Source organism: Ovis aries, chromosome 19 (assembly GCF_016772045.2).
Source record: "Ovis aries strain OAR_USU_Benz2616 breed Rambouillet chromosome 19, ARS-UI_Ramb_v3.0, whole genome shotgun sequence".
Taxonomy (NCBI): Eukaryota; Metazoa; Chordata; class Mammalia; order Artiodactyla; family Bovidae; genus Ovis; species Ovis aries.
In genome coordinates, this window is record NC_056072.1 from 52762015 (window position 1) to 52781179 (window position 19165).

A 19165-nucleotide genomic window follows, 5' to 3' on the forward strand; every position below is an offset into this window, starting at 1 on the left:
AGTTTTATATTGTTGTTTCTGTAGTTTATATTTCTAGTTTTATATTGTTGTGGTCAGAAAGATGCTTGATATAATTTCTATCCTATTGAATTTGTTGAGGCTGGTTTTGTGACCTAGTATGTGAAATAACCTGGAGAACATTCCATGCTCACTTGAAAAGAGTGTGTATTCTATTTTTTTTTTTTAATGTTGTGTCCTGTAGATATCAAGTACAACTGATCTTTGGTGTCACTTAGGAACTCTGTTGCCTTATTGATTTTCTTTCTGAATGATCTGTCCTTTGAGATCAGTAGGGTGTTAAAGTCTCCTACTGCTTCTGCATTATTGCCAGTTTCTCCCTTTATGTCTGTTAGTATTTGCTTTGTATTTAATTGCTCCATTATTAAGTGTGTGTGTTAACAAGTGTAATATCCTCTTCTTGTAGTGACCCCTTTATCCTTATATAATGTGCTTCTTTGTCTTTTATTATGGCCTTTGTTTTAGAGTCTGTTTTGTCTCATATGAGTATTGCTACCCCCACCTTTTATCATTTCCATTTGCATGAATTCCATTTTCTATCCCCTCGCTTTCAGTCTGCATATGTCTTTTGCTCTGAACTGAGTCTCTTATAAGCAGTGTAATGAAGGGTCTCATTTTGTTTTTTTTTGGTATCCAGTAAGTCACTCTATGTCTTTTGATCAGAGGATTTAGTCCATTGATGTTTAAAGTTTTTATTGGCAGGTATGTACTTATCGCTATTTTATTCCTTGCTTTCCAGTGTGTTTGTAGTTCTCACTTGTTTCTTTCTTCTTCCTTTTGCTTTTCCAATGTGGCTTGATAATTTTCTTTAATAGCATGCTTGAGGTCTTTTCTATTTGGTTTTTGTGTATACACAGCCTATAATAAGTATGCTTTTGATTTGTGGTTACCATGGAATTTATATATGTTGATCCATAATTATATCTAGTTGCTTTAAAAAGAAGCCATTCAAGTTCAAATACATTCTAAAAGATCTACTTATTTACTCCCCTCCTCCAGATTTTGTGTTTTTGATGTCATATTTTACATCTTCATGCTTGCCCCTTTACTGTTTATTGTGGTGATAGCTTATGGTGAATGGTGTCAGATTCATGATCTCTGAAGATAAAAAACAGCTTTGGGACCAGGGACCAGGCATGATCACTCAAGAGCTTTTGCAGAGCAGAGAATTACTGAAGTGAAAAAGGGACAGAGAAATCTTCTGACATAGACTTCAGAAGGGGAATGGAAAGTGCCCCCATCCCTATTCTTAGCAAGGAAATTATATATATTTTAATTGGTTATTACAATAAATTAAATAATGTCTCAAGGTTGTAAAGATCTTACTAGACCCACTCCCATAATATACATTTTAAGATAACAGGATTAGTCAGAAGGTTTTCAGGAAAGAGAAACATGTCCTCAAGCAGGATACATTATTGTTATATAATCCTTACTAAGGAATGTAGAAAAAAAAGTTTGTCCTTTCCTTCTCCTTGAGAGCCTCAGACCCCTTTCTGCTCCTTGGGGACCCTGGACTTTTTAATCAACCTGCCTAGGAATTGACTGTCTCAGTAGTTATAGGTGCTTTTATAGTTTTTTGTTTGTTTTTTATTCAATGTTTTGAATTATTTAAGTGATCGTCAATGCTTACTATATAGATTGCCTTTCCTATTGGGATTTTCCTTTCCCTATAGATTGTTTCTTTTCCATTTAGAGAAGATGCTCAACATTTCTTTTAGAGTGGTTTAGTGTAACTGAATTCTTTCAGTGTTGCTTGTCTGAGAAATTTTTTTCTCTCTATTTCTGTTCTAAATTATAATGTTGTTGGGTAGAGTATCCTAGGTTTCAGGTCCTTCCCTTTTCATGAATTTGAGGATATTATGCCACTTCTTTCTGGTCTGCAAAGCTTTTGCAGAGAAAGCAGCTGATAGCTTTAAGGGGGTTCCTTTGTACATGACTCTGTTTTTCTCTTGCTGCCTTTAGGATTCTCTCTTTAACTTTTGCCATTTAAAATATTTATTTATTTATGGCTGTGTTGGTTATTTGTTGCTGCAAGTAGGGGCTAGTAATTGTGATGCAAAGGCTTCTCATTGTGATGACTGCTCTTGTTGCAGAGTGTGGGCTCTAGGGGGGGTAGGCTTCAGTAGTTGTGGTGCACAGGCTTAGTTGCCCCACTACATGTGGAACCTTCCCAGACTAGGGGTCCAACCCATGTCCTCTGTGTTGCAAGGTGGATTTTTAACCACTGGACCACCAGGGAAGCCCTGATTTTTGCCATTTTAGCTATAGTATGTATTGGTGTGGGAATGTTTTGATTCACTTTGTTTGGGACCCTATGTGCTTTCTGTACCTGGATATGTTTTCTCCTTTAGGCTTAGGAAGTTTTTAGCCATAATTTCTTCAAATACATTTTCTTTTTGTAAAAGTTATTTATTTGACTGTGCTGGGTCTTTGTTAACGCACAGGCTTTCATTCGTTGCGGCGAGTGGGGGCTCTTCTTCATTGTGGTGTTCGGGCTTCCTATCGCGGTGGCTTCTCTTTTTGCGGAGCATGGGCTCTAGGCACATAGGCTTTAGTAGTTGTGGGGCATGGGTTCAGCAGTTGTGGCTCAGGGGCTCAGGTGATCCACGGCATGTGGGATCTTCCGGGACCAGGGATTGAACTCATGTCCTCTGCATTGGCAGGCGGAATCCCAATCACTGGACCACCAGGGAAGTTCCTTCAAATACATTCTCAATCCCCTTCCCTCTCTTCTCCTTCTGGAATTCCTATTATGCATACGTTGGCACCTTTATATTATGCCCATAGATCTCATATTTTGCTTTATTTCTTTATTTTTTGTTTTTCACTTGTCTCTCTGCTGTTCAGATTTGGTGATTTCCATTATTCTATCTTCCAGATCTCTTGTGTATTCTTCTTTGTTATTTTGTTGGCTATTCATGGCCTCTAGAGTGCCTTTTATCTCAGAAATTGATTTATCTATTTCTGATTGGGCCCTCTTTGTAGTTCTGCTTTCTTGTTAAAATCATCTATGTTTATCCTGATATTCTTTCTTAATTCACTTAGCATTTTTATTACCAACTTAAAAACCATTTATTTATTTGGTTGCACTAGGTCTTAGCTGTGGCATGGGCAATTGTCAGTCTTCATTTCAACATGTGGTATCTTTAGTTGGGGCATGAGAACTCTTACTTGCAGCACATGGGGTCTAGTTCCTTGATCAGGAACTGAACCCAGGCCCCCTGCATTGGGCACGCAGAGCCTTAGCCACTGGACCACCAAGGAAGTCCCTATTACCAACTTTTTGAACTCAGTGTCTGGTAGACTGATTATCTGCTTCATTATTTGTTCTACAAAGGGGTTTTCTTTTGTTCTTTCAGCTGGGAGTAAGTTTCTTTCTTTTAATTCTACTTAACTTTCTCTGTCTCTATGAATCTAGGTGAAACAGTTGTCTGCTGTGGTCTTCAAGGGCTGGTGTTTTTATGTGGAAGTGTCCCTTCATAGACTGTGTGTGCCCAGTGTCTTTGGTGTGAGGGCTGGATTTGATGTAGATGCCAGCCAAGTCTTTCCTCATGGTGTGCTGGCCACTATCACCTTGACAGAAGGTGTGGCTGCTGTTAGAGGAGCTAGAGACTGTGCAGTGTGTAAGGTGGGACTTCCTCTCTGCTCCCTCTGTGTGGCCGCCCCATCAGGGGTGGAGTTTGCTCCCACATTGCTGGGAAACCCTGAGGTCGAATCCAGGCTAATTCTGTTCCCTTTAAGTATGTGTTTTTCTTCTCCCTACACTGGGGCTTTTGCCCCGCAGGAGGGGAGTGCTGGAGTAGATGGGGCTTGTGTGCTCACACAGGGCTGTTGCGCTGCCAGTGTAGGCTCCGGGGGCTCCGCTCACACGTAGCCCAAGACTGAGTCTTTCCCCTGCTTGGTTGTCTCACTTCCGGTGCTGTGTCGTGGTGCGGAATGGGAGTGGGGATGGTGGTGTTGGTTGCAAGGGTTCAAGTGGCTGTACTGCCACCAGAGGCCCAGGCTGTCTCTGTGATGCTGTTTGAGTAAGTGCCAACCATGGCCACTGTCCCCATATTTGGACCCCACCCCAGACCCCTGGGCCGCCTCTGCCTTGCTAGACTGAGTCTTTTCTCAGGACCCAGCTGCCCTCCATTCTGTGCCAAGCTGTGGCATCACGCGAGTGGGGTTTAAGTTTAAGGCAGTGAGGCAGCAGTCATTAGGCAGATGTCTCTCTAGCTTGTTATTAAGCTAGCACTGGCACACTCCTCGTGCGTGGCATCTAGGTTTCTCCAGCCTATCTGTCCCAGTGATTCTCCCAGCAGCCAAGGGCGCTTGTCTCCTCCATGTAGGACCCCAGCACTGGGATGGCCAGTCTATGGCTTGACTTGCTCACCGCTCAAGGTGAGGTTTTACTGGGCAGTCTTTCTTCTCCTCTTAGACCCCTTCCAGGGGCGCAGGTCCTGACCCGATGCTTTTCTTCCTGTCACACTTGGTTACATGGGGATCCTTCTTGCAGCCTTGGTTGTCCAGGAGTTCTGCCAGTTCCAGATGTATCTTTTTTAGGTTCTTTTCCTGTATGGACCATTACAGAGTATTGAGTAGAGCTCCCTGCGCTATACAGTAGGTCCTCATTAGTTATCTACTGAGAAATTTGACTTTAAATCAAGTCTAGCTTTGCGCTTATTGTGTGGATGTGTATATTCTGATTTCTAAACTGGGAAATTTATATGATATTTATATGATAGTGTAATCACAGTGGTTATGATTACAATAATCACAGTGAGCAAAACATTCTGATTCTTCCCAGTTTTTACCCAGGATCAAGGCACAAAGGGGGTTCAAATGAAGATGTTTATTGTGTTCAGTGTACCATTTACACTTTTCCCTGTCCTTTGCCCATGTTTTTCTATTAAACTACTTTTCTTTTTATTGATTTGTAAGAACTGTAGATATTATATGCTGTGGGTAATTACTGGTAAGGAACATCATGTCTTTTTCAACTTAATTTTAGTGGCTTATAAAATATGTGTATATACACACACATACTTATGGATAGAGAAGATAAGACAAATATGGTTAAACATTAAATCAGTGGGTCTGAGTAAAAATATTATACTCATAACTGTTTTTAAGTCTTTTTTTGTTAATTAATTAATTTGACTGTTGGTTCCCCTGGGCCTTAGTTGCTGTGCTCGGGCTTGCTCTAGATGCGGCGAGTAGGAGCTGCTCTTTGTTGCGGTGGAGCGCTGGTTCCTTGCTGCGGTGGCTCCTCTCGTGGAGCACAGGCTCTAGGCTCGGGCTTTAACAGTTGTGGTGCACGGGCTTAGCTGGTCCGGACCTGTGGAATCTTCCTAGACCAGGGATCAAACTCATGTCCCCGTCATTGGCAGGCGGATTCCTATCTACTGCACCACCAGGGAAGTCTTGGAAGTCTTAAATTACTTCAAAATCAAAAGGTTTTTTTTTTTTTTTTTTTTTTTTTATCTTTGAAAACAGGAAGTTTTAACCCTTTGTGAAGTGCTTTACAATTTCACCCTACTTGTTCATGGTTTACCTTCTTTGGGTATGGATTTGTTCTCATAGAGTTAATTACAATTTCCATATGTTCACATTTATCATTATTTCTCTTAGTGATTGCAGTTTTTGTGCTGTGCTTAGAAATCTTTCCCACCCTAAGATTTTTAAAATTCTTTGCTCATATATGTCCTTAATTATTTTCTTTAAATATTTTAATTTTGATTCATCTGGAAGGGTGGGAGAAGAAACCAGTTAGGTCAACAATTTTTACTGAATACTTTTTTGGGGCAATGAATTAGAAATGCCCTCTTTATTATATTATACATTTCCACCTTATTTTGTGTATTTCTGCCCTTTGCAGTCTCATTCCTATGCCGCCACCACTGTTTTAAAATTATTACAGCTCTACAGTTCCTTTTTGTGTGTAGTAAGGCAAGTCCTCCTTTATTATTCTTATTTTAAAGAATTTACCTGGCTATTCTCCCATGTTCATTCGAATTGAACAATCTCTGTCTCAAGGTACTTCCTAATTTCTTCTTTGATTTCATTATTGACTCACTGGGGTTTTAGTAGCATGTTGTATAGCCTCCATATGTTCTTTTGTCCCCATTTTCTCTTGAACAGTCTTAGTATAATATAAAAGGAAAATCATGTGGTGATTTTGGTGAAATTAATAGATTGATTTGGGAAAATAGACCCTATTTTGCTTCATTTCTTTGTGTCCCTAGAGCAGCAGTTTATACAGCTTTCTCCATATAGTTATTGCATGACCGCTTCTTAAGTTTATTCCTAGGTTTTTACGTCACATCTCTGTCATGAGCAGTTTTTTTTTTCAGTGTATTTTCTGTTTGTATTATATCAATATATTGATTTTTGTGTGTATTTACTTTATAATAAGCAAGCTTCCTAGGTATAGTGGATTCTCTTTAATTTTGTAGGCCCAGAAACATATCATGTGCAAACAGTGATAAATTTGTCTCCTACTTTTCAATATTATGCCTATTTCTTTTTCTACTTTTTTGCAATGTCAAAAATCATACTCCAGAACAATCCCTCTGTCTTCCGTGAGACACTGTGCTATCTTGTTTTAGTTATATGTCTTATAAACAATATAAGGCTCAGTGCCTTATACTTTCCAACACATTAGGGAGGCTTTTCTTTAACCCATTTATCAGGAAGAATATTTCTTTTTATACCCCTCACTGTATGTACTGGTTTGATTCTTTTTCCACTCCACTTTTTCCCTCTAGTTGTTTAGAAGCTGTTGTGTTTCAGGGTCATTCTGCTGTTGGTCACCTGATAGTTTCCACACATGTATTTAACTTTAACACCCAGGGTTAATCAACGTCTACAGCTTCCTCAGAAGAACAAGAACCTTCCTTCCTTTTGCCTTGCCCTACTTCCATCCACCAGACTCATTTTGTTGAAAACGCCTAGGAGTTCAGCTCACTGAACCCTTTTATTATATCCCAAGAGTGTTTGCTGACTCTCTTGGGCTTTCCAAGTCTATGCCCATGTAAGCTGTGATTAGTGATGATTTTGCCTCTTTTGTTTTCATGATTTTTACTTTTTCCATTATTCTGGGTACTGTCCCTGAAAGCAGCCTGGAATTGTGGCTCTGCTTTTTCTTGTTGCTGACCTTCTTGGACGTGTTTCCCACACTTCATTCTGAAGCATCTTGCTAAGATGGCATAGCATCTGTGGAGGAGAGAGCAAGTGCTTTCTGTTTCGCTGTGGCATTTTTATTTCAGGAACGCACGCTAAACTTCATAAAACGTGTTTTCTGCAGCTATCAAGATGACTCTATACTCTTCAGCATGCTAAGCTGGTTCTGTGAACAGATCCCTCGTGTCCATCTACCCTGCCTGCTAGGATCAGCCCTCCCTGGTCATAGTGTACTTTGGTTTCATTCATCTGTTGTGTTCAGATTTATAACCTCCTTTTTTAGGATATGTTTAATTTCTTTCTTCATCCAACAGACCACCCTGTACTGGGCCCTGGACCAGACACAGGATGGTGGAGGTGCACAGCCCAGGAAAGGGGCGGCCAGGGAGCAGCAGCGTGAGGCGCCATACACGCAGTCAGCATTGTGTTTTGTTTACCTCCAGGGAGGCTGGGCTGCATTTAAGGTGTGTTGAGAAAGTCACTCCCCTTGTTAAATTATAGAGTCACAACTATGCTCCACTTGAAAGTACAGTCTATGTTCTAGAACATTTGCAATGACATAAATTATCTGCTCCTTGAACGCTAGAAAGAAGTTGCCTGTAAAACCACATAGACCTGTTCTCATTTGAAGGGGTAGTTCTTGAGCAGTATTTTATGTTATTTTGTCCATAGTTATTGGCTTATGATATGTATTTTCTTAGGATTATTCACTTCATCTAGAATTTAAATCCATAAAGAGAAAGTTAGAAACAGTCTTCAGATCCTAGAAAGTGTATTTTCCCTGGATCTGATTTTAATCTCTTCTACTTACACCACAAAATATTTGCATTTTCTTCCTCTTTCAGTTTTCCTTGGTAGGACTTAAAAGGTGTTTATATATTTTGTTGTTTTTTAAGAAAAAGTGATTGATTTTATTTCTCAAGTCTATGATTTTTTTTGCTTTCTAATGCATGACATCTCCTTTTTGCCTTTATTAATTCCATTTTAAGTGTCTTCAACTGAATGTGCAGTGATAAATAATTGATAATAATTTATTTTCATTTCCTCCTGTTTGATGTTAAAAGTATTTAGACTAAGACTATTCTGTGTGCAATTTTGGCCCACATCCCATGGGCCTTGCAATATATGGTATTCTTATTTTTCTGCATTCCAACTGTAGATTTTAATTCTGTTTTTATTTTAGCACTTTTGAAAGTTAATTTTTTTCCCTCTGAGGGGGGTGTTTCACATTTTTTTATTGGGTTCTGGCTTTATTTCACTGTAATAAGAGAATATCCACATAGGATCCTTCTTTTGCCCTCCAATTTTCTCTCTCTTTTTCTCTGACTTTTCTTTAACTCTAGATTCCCAGAGTCCCATTAACCATATCTCTCAGGTAAGGGTCCTCACACTATCATTACTAGCTTAATTATCACTGGCTTGATTTTCCCCTTCATCTTCCATTTTCTCTCCCCACATAAGGCCCCTACTGAAATGTGTTTGCTGCTGCTGCTGCTGCTAAGTCGCTTCAGTCATGTCCAACTCTGTGTGACCCCACAGACAGCAGCCCACTAGGCTTCTCTGTCCCTGGGATTCTCCAGGCAAGAATACTGGAGTGGGTTGCCATTTCCTTCTCCAATGCATGAAAGTAAAAAGTGAAAGTGAAGTTGCTCAGTCGTGCCCGACTCTTAGAGACCCCATGGACTGCAGCCTACCAGGCTCCTCCGTCCATGGGATTTTCCAGGCAAGAGTACTGGAGTGGTTGCCATTGCCTTCTCTGAAATGTGTTTAGTAATGTCTTTAAAGATGTTTGTATCTTTGAAAAATGTGTAGCGTGATATATGGGTATTTTAATTTACATAACTGATGTTGTTCTACATTCCCCTCCTATATTTGTTTGTTGAGGAATCTCAGTTTGTTAGAGAACCCACATTAGTTTTATTCTTTTGAGTCATTTTCCCCATGTGCCGTATGTCAAACCTTTCTCTCGTTTCCATTTTGGGAGGAGCCCATAATTTTCAGTTACTTTCAGTTAGTAAATGCCTTGTCCTATTATAAGCCTCAATTTAAAAATCAGTTTGATTTAAACTTCACCAAGCCCGCTCTACCTCCCTGGAGTTTTGTTATGGTGGGGTCCAAATTAATTTTTCTCTGTCAATTTCCCTACACCTACAACAGAGACCTCCTTTCGACAGACATGACACTTTCTGGAGCATGTGCCAGGTTTCCTCACTTGCAGGCATCTGGCTGGCTCTCCATTGCCCCCATGGTCTATTTTTCTATTGCTATGCTAGTGCCATAGTTTGTATAGTTATAGCTTTGAAATATATCTAACTCTGGCTAGATATATCTCCAGTCCCCAGCCTCTCCAGTTTGCTCTTTTTTTTTTCTCAAACTTGTCATAGAATTCATGGCCTTTATCCTTTAATATTAGTTCTAAAATCAGATTGTCAAGGTCCTGAAAAAATACTGGTAGCATTTTACTTGGAATTGCTTGAATGTTAGAGGTCAATGCAAGAACTGACATTGTCACAATATTTTGACTGTTTTACTCTCTAATGAATAGAGGTAAAAGATATTTATAAAATGTGTCTGGAGAACAAAGAATAACACAGTCAATACCCATACCTTCACCACCACGCCTACAAAATAGCGCATCACCAGAAACTTTGAGGCTCTCATGTGATGATTTCCGAATATCAGACTCTGAAGGCTCTGATGCTGCTTTTGGTTTTTTCTGCTGGCTGGCGTTTGCTCTTGGTGTCTCAACTTCCCTGTGTGCGGGGTGATGTTTTAAGAGTGATGACATGCTCTTTAGAGTGTTCTTCACGGGAGTTTGCTGAAGCATGGCTTGAAAAGTGAGGTCCTTCAGACAGAATCTATATTTGCTTCTGCCAGGTACCAGGGCATAAAGCCAACCAAGAACCACTTTAAATGATGTTCTTGGCTCAATTTTTTTAATCACCCAGACAGTGTGAATTTGAATTACAAGTTCACATGAGGGCAGGTGTTCCCAGTTTATCCTCACGCAGAAGGTGTGGTCCTTTTTGGCAGGAATAACTTTTTGCAGGAGGTTTCCTCTTGGGCTCCCCATCTTGAGCAGGCTCTGAGCATTTTGTCTTTTGCACCCATGAATGAGGCTGTGAAAACCAAAGCTCAGTTTCACTGGGTTTGGTCCATGGTCTTGGGGCAAAAAGTCATCTTCTGGGCTTTGCTGTCAGCTCTCTGGGTTTCAGCCCTCCCTTGGGTTTTGCATTCTGGGGAGTCTATTTTCTTGCCAGCTCACCCATGCATTTAAAATGATAATTAAAAAAACTCACATGTTATCTTCAGCAAGTGGGATAGGAGATCTAGCCTTCCATGCTGCAGGAAGCCAGATGCTGAGAATTGACAGTTTTACATTGTTTTAAATTGCCTCACCTAAGAACAATAGTATATCTGTATATTAATGTAGGCCTTCCTTTATCTTATTAAGTATGATTCTGTTATTTTTCCTTACATATCTTATGCACTCTTCATTAGATTATGTCTTATAAATCTTGGTTTGCTGCTGCCGCGGCTGCTAAGTCACTTCAGTTGTGTCTGACTCTGTGCGACCCCATAGACAGCAGCCCACTGGGCTCCCCTGTCCCTGGGATTCTCCAGGCAGGAATACTGGAGTGGGTTGCCATTTTCTTCTCCAATGCATGAAAGTGAAAAGTGAAAGTGAAGTCGCTCAGTTGCGTCCGACTCTTAGCGACCCCGTGGACTGTAGCCTACCAGGCTCCTCCGTCCATGAGATTCTCCAGGCAAGAATACTGGAGTGGGTTGCCATTTCCTTCTCCAAATCTTGGTTTACATTACATTAAAATATATATGTATACATATAGGGAGGGAGGGAGAGCATGGGATATTTTTCTGATTTATAAAACTTTTCAGCAATACTAAAAAGTATAGGATAGTTTAAAAAATCATAAAGCCATCATCAGCAGAAATAAAAGCTGTTACCTTTTGATGTTTGCTGTTGTAAACATTATTCTTACATTTGCCTCTGCTTTTCATGAAAAGAGGGGGAACAGATTTGCATTTCAAATAGTTCATTATGCCAGCAGGATGGTAGGATAGGAGAAAGTCAAGGGTAACACCTTGGAGGCCGACCACAATTTAGAGAGAGGGCAGAGGAGGGGACCAGGGAGTTATGGTCAGAGGGTTAGCAGGGGAGTAAAGAGAGGCCAGTGTGATCCTGAGCTCAGGCCCCAGAACAGCGCTTCCATGTCACAGGGCAGGCTCCTAGCTATGCCTCATTATCAGGGACAGCACGGGCCTAATACAGCTCGTGTTAAGAACATGGCCTGGGAAGGTGCAAGTTTATTTGTCCAGGACCTGCAAGGAGGCCCTCCTGCTGCCTCTCTTATGCCGCCCTTACTCCCCTCCACAGAGTAACTCTGGCAATTCCCTGGTCTGCCAAATGGACAACACCTGGATTCAGATGGGGGTGGTGAGCTGGAGCTTTAGCTGCAACCGGCGCCACTTCCCGGGTATCTACACCAGCACCTCCTACTTCACTGACTGGATGAAGAAGCAGATCGGTGACGTGAAGTTCGTCAGCAGGGCCGGGCCTGCCTGCCTTAGCCCGGTCTTCCTCACTAGTTCCATCCTGCTGATCTCCTTGGGCTGCCTGTGGCTCCCGTGAATGATGTTTCCTGGGCGTCCCTCCTGGATGCAGCTGCTTCCTCCCCTCTGTCTGTCTTGGAGACTGGAGGAGCATAGGACAGCAGGGCAAGTCCATGGGGGAGGGTTCCAGAGCCACTGTTTTTTTAATTGTTCAATGAAGATGCTCTTGAACTTTGTGTAACCGAAGCCATCCTCCTTTTTCTTGACTCTGGCCAGAGCCTCCCCACCGCCAAGAGGCTTGGCTGTCTTCTCAAGGGGAGCCTCCCTGATAGCCTTCCTTGTACTTGCACTCATCCTGTTATCCTCTCTGGGCTACCCTCTTCTACCAATATGAAGCTGGGCTCTGTGATCCCCACTCTCTGCTTAGTAATCCCAGCACTCCAGCAGTCCCCAGGTCCCCATGGCCATGCCCTGGGTCTCTGACTACAGTTTCCCCTCAGTTCCTTACTATGAGGGCTGTCTTCTTTCCAGGAAACTCAAAATGACCAGACCTGCACTTGTGGATTCTGTTCCAGAACTTGTGGGCCTCTCCTAAGCCCTCATATCACCCTAAGAGTCTACAGAGCTTGACCAGTTCCTCCTCCCTCCCTGGCAGGAATGAGTGATGATGGGGGGCAGGGAGGGGCAAGGCAGAGCGCCTGCTTAGGTGACGGTGGGGGGTGACTGCACCCTAAGCTCCTGAGCTGCCTTAGTGACATCTGTCATACTCTGGAGAGGAAGAACAGGCCCAAGCTAGCCAGGCTGAGAGGGCAGAGCCCTACCACTTCTGTGGGGGGTAGCATGGGAGCCCATCAGGCCTGGTGGGCCTCAGGTTCACAGTGGCCGCTATCCTTGCCCTTGGGCTCCACAGCATAGTAGGTGTGGTTTGCTGGAGACTGGAGTACTAAATGGCCAGCCCTATTGTCTGTCCCAAGAGAGCAGGCCTTGGCAAAAGTTAAATTGTTCTAGTCTGATTTAACTTTCACCTTTTATTGGGCCAGAATTTCCCAACAGCTTTGAATGAAAACTCATAGGATTTCCTCAGACTACCTTTTAACTGTATTATCCATCTGTGTCACTGAGCCATCAAAACGCTCCCCGACTTCCAGTGTACCAGGAAGAGCCCACTGGTTACCATCACTCTTTTACTGTCTGTGGAAACCTCACCTGTGCCATCTTTCTAAGCGGATGGATCTGTAAGGGAAGGGCATTTGCTGAATGGAAGTTGAGGGTGGGGGGTGGGGAACAATGTTTAAAACTATGCACTCTTGAAAAATCGTTATTGAAAACATTTCAATCTGCTTAATTTCAGTACCCTGGGGCAAGGCCCCACTGTAGTTACCAGACTGGAGGGCAGATGGGACTGCTTGCAACTCCCGGATGCCAGCCCCAGGGGTTGGGCCTTCATCTCACCTGGTAGGGATGGAAGTGGGCTGCCAGAGAAGGAGGTGCAGAAACTGGCCGAGGTGAGGTTAAGGGACTCCAGGAAACTGCTTGGCCAGACCGCCTGGGAGCGACGTCCTCCCAGGAGGGCAGAGGCGTGGCCAGAAGCCAGGCAGTCCTGAGCCACCTGCAAGCCCGAGGGCGACTGGGACACCAGAAGCACCACGGCAGGGGGCCACTGGGGGGCGCCCGCAAGGCCGCGGATGCCCGCGCCCACCGCACCACAGAAAGCCGTCACCGGCCGCCAATGGGGGGCGCCTTCGTGGGGCGGTCCCGGGAGCGCTGTAGCGAGAAGAGCGCCGCGGCGCAGTCGATGTTTCCAGCAGATGGAGTTTCGGTGTGAGCAGCCGGCCCGCAGGCGCGGCCCCCCGCGCCCTGGGACGTCCACCCTGGCCCTGGCCCTCGCCTCCGCCGGGCTCCTGCTGGTGCTGCCTTGGCCCCTGGGTGAGGCCCGCTCCCTCCCCTCCCCCGACCCCCTCAGATCTGGCCTCCACTTCAGATTCTCTGCCTCCTTCCACAGGTTGCTTGAGCGCTGGCGACGCGCTGGGGGCACTGTCCACGGATGTCCCCGCCGACCTTGATGCCCCATGTGCCCCCAGTGCCACCTGTCCCTCGGGCAGACATCGCTTCCCCCGGCAGGTCACTGGTGGTAGCCAGCCGCCCAGTGTCTCGCAGTACGCTCCTTCGAAAGCCTCCGACAGCGAGTTCCTTCCCCGTGAGTACTGTGGCCTCCATGTACTCACATGGAGGTGCCCAAGCAGCCTTGAGGACTTTAAGGGACAGAGGAAGAGGGGGCAGGGAGAGTGAGAAGAGCCCTTCCTTTCACTAGCGCCTACTGAGCACCTGTTGGCGGGACCTCCCGCGCTGTTGAGGTAGGAGGCAAGGAAGGCCGGGGAAGCCTGGGGTGTGCTGTACATCCTGCCTTCCTGAATGGCCGGTGGGGACAGCGTCTCTCCATCGGGCCCAGGCCCTGATCCAAGCTCCCCGCCAAGGCCTCCGCGGGTCTCCAGCACCACTTTCAGGGCGCCTTCCCTTGTGTCTTTGGGGGCACATCCATAAGTGTTCTCTCTAGCAGTGCCTTCCAAGCTGGCTGAAGTAAGACCCACATGAGGAATACTTCTCATCCTGGAACTCTTTGCTCAGAACTTCAGTGGCATAGGAAGCCTCACGCTGAGGACCCCGCAGCACTCTGCGGTGCATGCTGCCGTTCCCTCTCTTGTGTTAGCCTTTACAGCTGCTGGTGATGGCCTACTTACATTGATCTCACAATCTACTAGTCCATTTGGAACACCTAGGAGTGGGTCTGCTGTGGTGTTGGATGCGTCTCTTCAGTTGAAAGAATTTTTCCGTAAAAGCTTTTCCAAAGTGGCTGCACCCGCTGACATTCCCTCGAGCAGTGAGTGAGAAGTCTGGGGCTGTGATCCTCACCAACTCCTAGCACCAGGGACATTTAGTTTCGCCTGGCAGGTGACGGTGAGCAGAACGTCACTGTGATTTACGTCCACGCTCCCCTGAGGACTAATGGGGCTGAAGAGCTGCGTTCATTGCTGTTGGGTTTCATCCTCAGATGTGTGTGCATTCGGGCACAGTGCTCATTCTTCTCTTAGGCCATCTGCCTTTCTCTCACTGAATCACAGGAGGAGGGTCCTAGAGAAGGAGGGAAGGCTCTTTTTGGTTGAAGTAGGGGAACCAGATGAAAACACAGATGAATTTGTGAAAGGCCTAGCCTAGCCAGAGCTGAGGCCTGCTTGACCAAGACAAAGGAGCCAGTGATGCCCAGACTGGTCAGCCCTGGGACCTGACGTGAGGGATGCCTGGGGGGTGCTGAGGCCCTTCTATGCCTGGAGACCCCAATCCTCATGTGAACAGCACCATTATTTGATGACCAATGAAGAAGGAGAATCGTTGGATGGGTGCAGGCCAGCTAGAGTGGTGGGAGATCAGGCTGAGGAGAGGGAGAGGGAGAGCTGTGAGATGCAGCTGGAAAGGTCCACTCCTTATCAAGCTCCTTGCACTTTCCTCCTCAGCCTGCGGCTTTTCCTATGAACGGGACCCCACCCTCAGGGATCCGGAGTCCATGGCTCGGCGGTGGCCGTGGATGGTCAGTGTGCGGGCCAATGGCACACACATCTGTGCAGGAACCCTCATTGCCTCCGAGTGGGTGCTGACTGCAGCCCACTGCACGACCGAGTGAGTCGGGGCTTAGACAGACGGGTGGAAAGTCATGTGGAGCCACCGGGCCCTCAGTCATTCTGCCAGCTGGCCCATCAGTGGCAGAACCCCATAATCCCAGCCTCACTCCAGCTCCCAGCAGGGTGGAGCTGAGTCCTGTACATTCCTTCCTAGGAACTAGAGGCTTGCTCCCCTCATCTGATCCCCTAGTCCTGGGCAGTCATTCCACAAATAGGAAACGAAGACTTGCAAACCTCTGTCTAGGCCTCCTTCCTCCTGTGCACAGAAGGAAGATTCTAATTCTTCTGTTCCATACCCTTTGTTTCACTTATTCCTTCAACCAGTAGCCTTGACAGTCTTTGAAGCACCCTGGCCTGGGCACTGGTAGCAGAAGAGGGCTGCAGCACTCCTCTCATGTTGCTGGGGAAGACAGACAAGAATATAGATACTCACAGTCTGGTCAGTGTAGGCACAAGAGAGCAGGCATGCCCATGTTCTGGAGCCAGGGGGAGACCCAAGGGTCACATCTGGCTGTGAGGCCTGGCCAGAGGAGAAGTGAATTCCACACCTATGGGACATACTGAGAAAGAAAGCTAGAGGGAGGGTTGGATGATTGCACAAGATCTCTGTCACCTCTGGGACTGAGCTTGGGTTACTGGACAGAGTCTAGAGTTTGCAACCAGAGAAAGCTGGCTCCACATCCCAGCTCCAGCACTTGCTAGCTGTGTAGCCTTGAGTCGGTTGCTCGAGTCATAGTTTCCCTCTCCATAAACTGAAGGGTTGTTGTCAGGACTGACCGCAGTGTCTGTGTGCAGGACCCCATTCATATCTGCCCTGAGGAGTGGGCTCGGGGACTCAAAGCAGGTGGGTGGCTTGCCTGGATTTGCTCAGAGTACAACAGTGCAGTGGAGTTTAGGGGGGTGCAGGCTGGTGTGGGGTTCCTGGGACTAATGGAGGACTCCCCTTGCCCTTCCCCAGGAGTGACATTACCTATTCAGTACGGGCGGGGAGTCCGTGGATTGACCAGATAACAAAGACTACCATCGACACCCTGGCAAAAGAGGTCATCGTGCACAGCCGTTATCGAGCCAGTCGGTACTGGTCCTGGGTTGGCCGGGCCAACGACATTGCCCTCCTCAACCTGGAGCGGCCGCTCCAGTACAGCAAGTATGTCTGGCCCATCTGCCTGCCTGGCTTGGACTATTCGGTGAAGGACTACTCGCTCTGCACTGTGACAGGCTGGGGACTCCCCAGGGTTGGTGGTGAGTCGGAACCGTCCTATCCCCAGCAGGGTGGATGGTGCGGGATAGAACCTGGGTGCAGGCCAGGGTCTGCCATGGACAGGTATTTCTGCGACACTTTCCCCAGGGAGCCCACCATCCCACTCCTGTCAGATTCTTATCTCTTTTTCCCTTTGAGGGCTTCAGCAGTGAATGTATCTAGGGGACCCAGATTGCCCTTGAAACCCTCAGGCCCAAGTCAGGGTGTGTAAACAGGCTGTCCTTGAAGGCATAGTGGGCACAGAGTGATATCTTGCTGTCTACACACAGTCCCAGGGTATCCATGTTTGAAGCAGAACAGGCAAGGTGAGAGGACAAGGGGTCTGTGTCTGTAATAGGCTCCCCAGAAGACCCATGTGTCTGGCTAAGGGCAGTCTGCATCCGGAAGCTGGGAGTCACTGAGGGTTCCCTCGTGTCTCCCCCCACCCCAGCAGTGGCCCTCAATCCCTTATCATCCCAGTTTAGGAGCCCAGCGAGCAGGAGTGTCGTCCCAGGGCCATCCAAGGACCCATTTCCTTAGAAGCCCAGGAATGTCCATCCTCTTCGGGGAACCCCTGTCCCTTTCCCACAAGAGAAGTGTTCTTCCCTGTGGCCTCACAGAGCCAGCATGCCTGAAAGCACCCAGGATCTCCAACCCGGGTGGGGTGGCTTTTTGTCATCCCTGCCATGGCCTGTCTGGTGAATAGTTGGAAATAGTTGGAAGTCACCTGTTCCCCAGAAGCTCAGACTTAGGGACAAACACACACTTGTGAGAGTCAGGAGGGGAGTGAGGAGTGCCTGGAACCACAGAGGCAAGTCTAGGGAAGCTCAGGGGAGGAAGAGGCTTTTGGGGAAAGCATGAAGAAAAGGCAGGATCTTGGACCTCAGATAGACTTGGTAGGCTTTGTGGATAGACGGAATGCAAAAGCCAAGATGCCAAGATCAGAATGGACTTGATGAATTGGACTCTGCCAGACGTGAGATCAGGTCCAGCAAAGCCAGGTCTTGGGTAAACTGCTCCAGGGTCTCTATATTGAGGGGCCTTTGGGAAGCGTCAGCTGGAGTGGTAGGTGGGCTAATCCTGGAGAGATCTCCAGGGCTGCTGTGTGGCAAGGAGACGAGGCTAGAGGAGTGGCAAGGAACAGAGGGAGGATGGGCATGAGGCCAGTGGCTGTGGGCAGGAGCTAAACAGTCAAGCCTGAATGGGGACCCCTGTCCCACAGGTGAATGGCCCCAATTTCGAACCATCCAGGAGAAGGAAGTCACCATCCTGAACAGCACAGAGTGTGACAGCCTCTACCACAGGTTCTCCAAAATCCCCTCTCTGATTCAGATCATCAACTCCCAGATGATTTGTGCAAAGGACGTCGACAGGGAAAAATTCTGCTACGTGAGCATCTCTTGCCCTTGCTCATTCACCTCCAAGGGCACCTGGCCAGAATAGGGGTGAGGGGCACAGCACAGGCAGGACGTGTGGGGAGGAGAGAGGGGCCAGGGATGAGCAGGGGTAAGTGAGGAGGAAGATGAAGGAGGGGAAATTTGACAGGGAATGGAGATGCGGGGGAATGAGATGAGAGTTGGGGAGAGAGAGATGGGGAGTGGGGATAGAGGGTGGAGATGAGGGAGGAGGATGGGAAGGGTGGGAAGATGGAAGGTGGATGTTAACGAGATGGGGGATGGAGAGAGATGGAAGGTGGAGCCTTATAAGGAAGGTCTCCTGGGTCAGGACTTCAAAGGTACCTCTCAGCTATGAGACACTTGGAGACTGCGCAGAAGGTTTGGTGAGGGCACCCTGCTTGTTCCTGAGCTGGATCAAGTCTCCCTTGGACCACATGTGGCCTCTCTTTTGTTCCCCACCCCTCCCCACAGGAGATAAGTGGTGAGCCCTTGGCCTGTCCTGTGCAGAACGTATGGCATCTGGTGGGAGTGGTGAGCTGGGGCCCAGGCTGCAAGAAGAGCGAGGCTCCGCCTATCTACGTCCACATCTCCTCCTACCAACAGTGGATCTGGGACCGCGTCAGCGGGCAGACTCTGCCAGCCCCTTCCCGGGCCCTGCTCCTGGCACTCCTGATGCTCCTCAGCTTTCTTGCTGCCCTCTGACACTCGTGCTGTCCCTGGGCGCGCCCTCTCTTGCCCAGGCCCCTCCTCACCCTCTTGTCTAGAATGCTGCAGGTGCAGTTCTCAGCCCTCACAGGCAGGGCAGAGACTAGATGTTCAATTAAATGGTTCTCTTCCCCATGCCTCCTCCTTCCTGGGCCTGCTGCAGTGGGAGATGAGAGAACAGGGAAGGGGTGGGATGGGTGGCTCCCAGCAGTTGACACTGCAAAGTGCAGAGCCCCAGCTCCATCCACGAGCTCGGGGTGGCTCCCGCAGAAGGTGGGGGGAATGTGTGGGGATCATACTGGGGTCAGATGATTCAGGGCCTAGAATGTACTGCCCAGGCTGACGCTGGGGCTGCCAGGACCCAGTGTGAGGCTGGGCCTCAGGGTGCAGCT

At 46.9% G+C, this 19165-nt stretch overlaps 2 protein-coding genes across 2 annotated transcripts in view; both read left to right on the forward strand.

Annotated features, from left to right (window-relative positions):
- LOC101102765 (putative serine protease 46) overlaps positions 1-13633 on the forward strand; it is a 27278-nt gene extending 13645 nt beyond the window's left edge. Inside the window, exon 5 of the mRNA XM_004018676.5 lies at positions 11582-13633. Within this exon, the coding sequence (XP_004018725.3) occupies positions 11582-11836 (255 nt within the window). The 3' untranslated portion in view covers positions 11837-13633. The remainder of the gene's footprint in view (positions 1-11581) is intronic.
- On the forward strand, positions 12985-18892 carry LOC101103019 (serine protease 50). The gene is made up of 8 exons (XM_042235944.1): positions 12985-12992; positions 13217-13262; positions 13528-13954; positions 14465-14635; positions 15267-15429; positions 16390-16673; positions 17894-18060; positions 18540-18892. Exons 1-8 carry the CDS (start codon positions 12985-12987, stop codon positions 18768-18770), a joined length of 1497 nt encoding a protein of 498 aa, XP_042091878.1. The 3' UTR covers positions 18771-18892.
- The last annotated feature ends 273 nt before the right edge of the window (positions 18893-19165 follow it).

Excerpts from the sequence above, each read along its gene's own strand:
- LOC101103019 (XM_042235944.1), top strand. Across the intron at positions 13,955-14,464 it reads CGACAGCGAGTTCCTTCCCC|CCTTTACAGCTGCTGGTGAT; the intron begins GTGAGTACTGTG and ends CTCTTGTGTTAG. Across the intron at positions 18,061-18,539 it reads ACAGGGAAAAATTCTGCTAC|GAGATAAGTGGTGAGCCCTT; the intron begins GTGAGCATCTCT and ends CCCTCCCCACAG.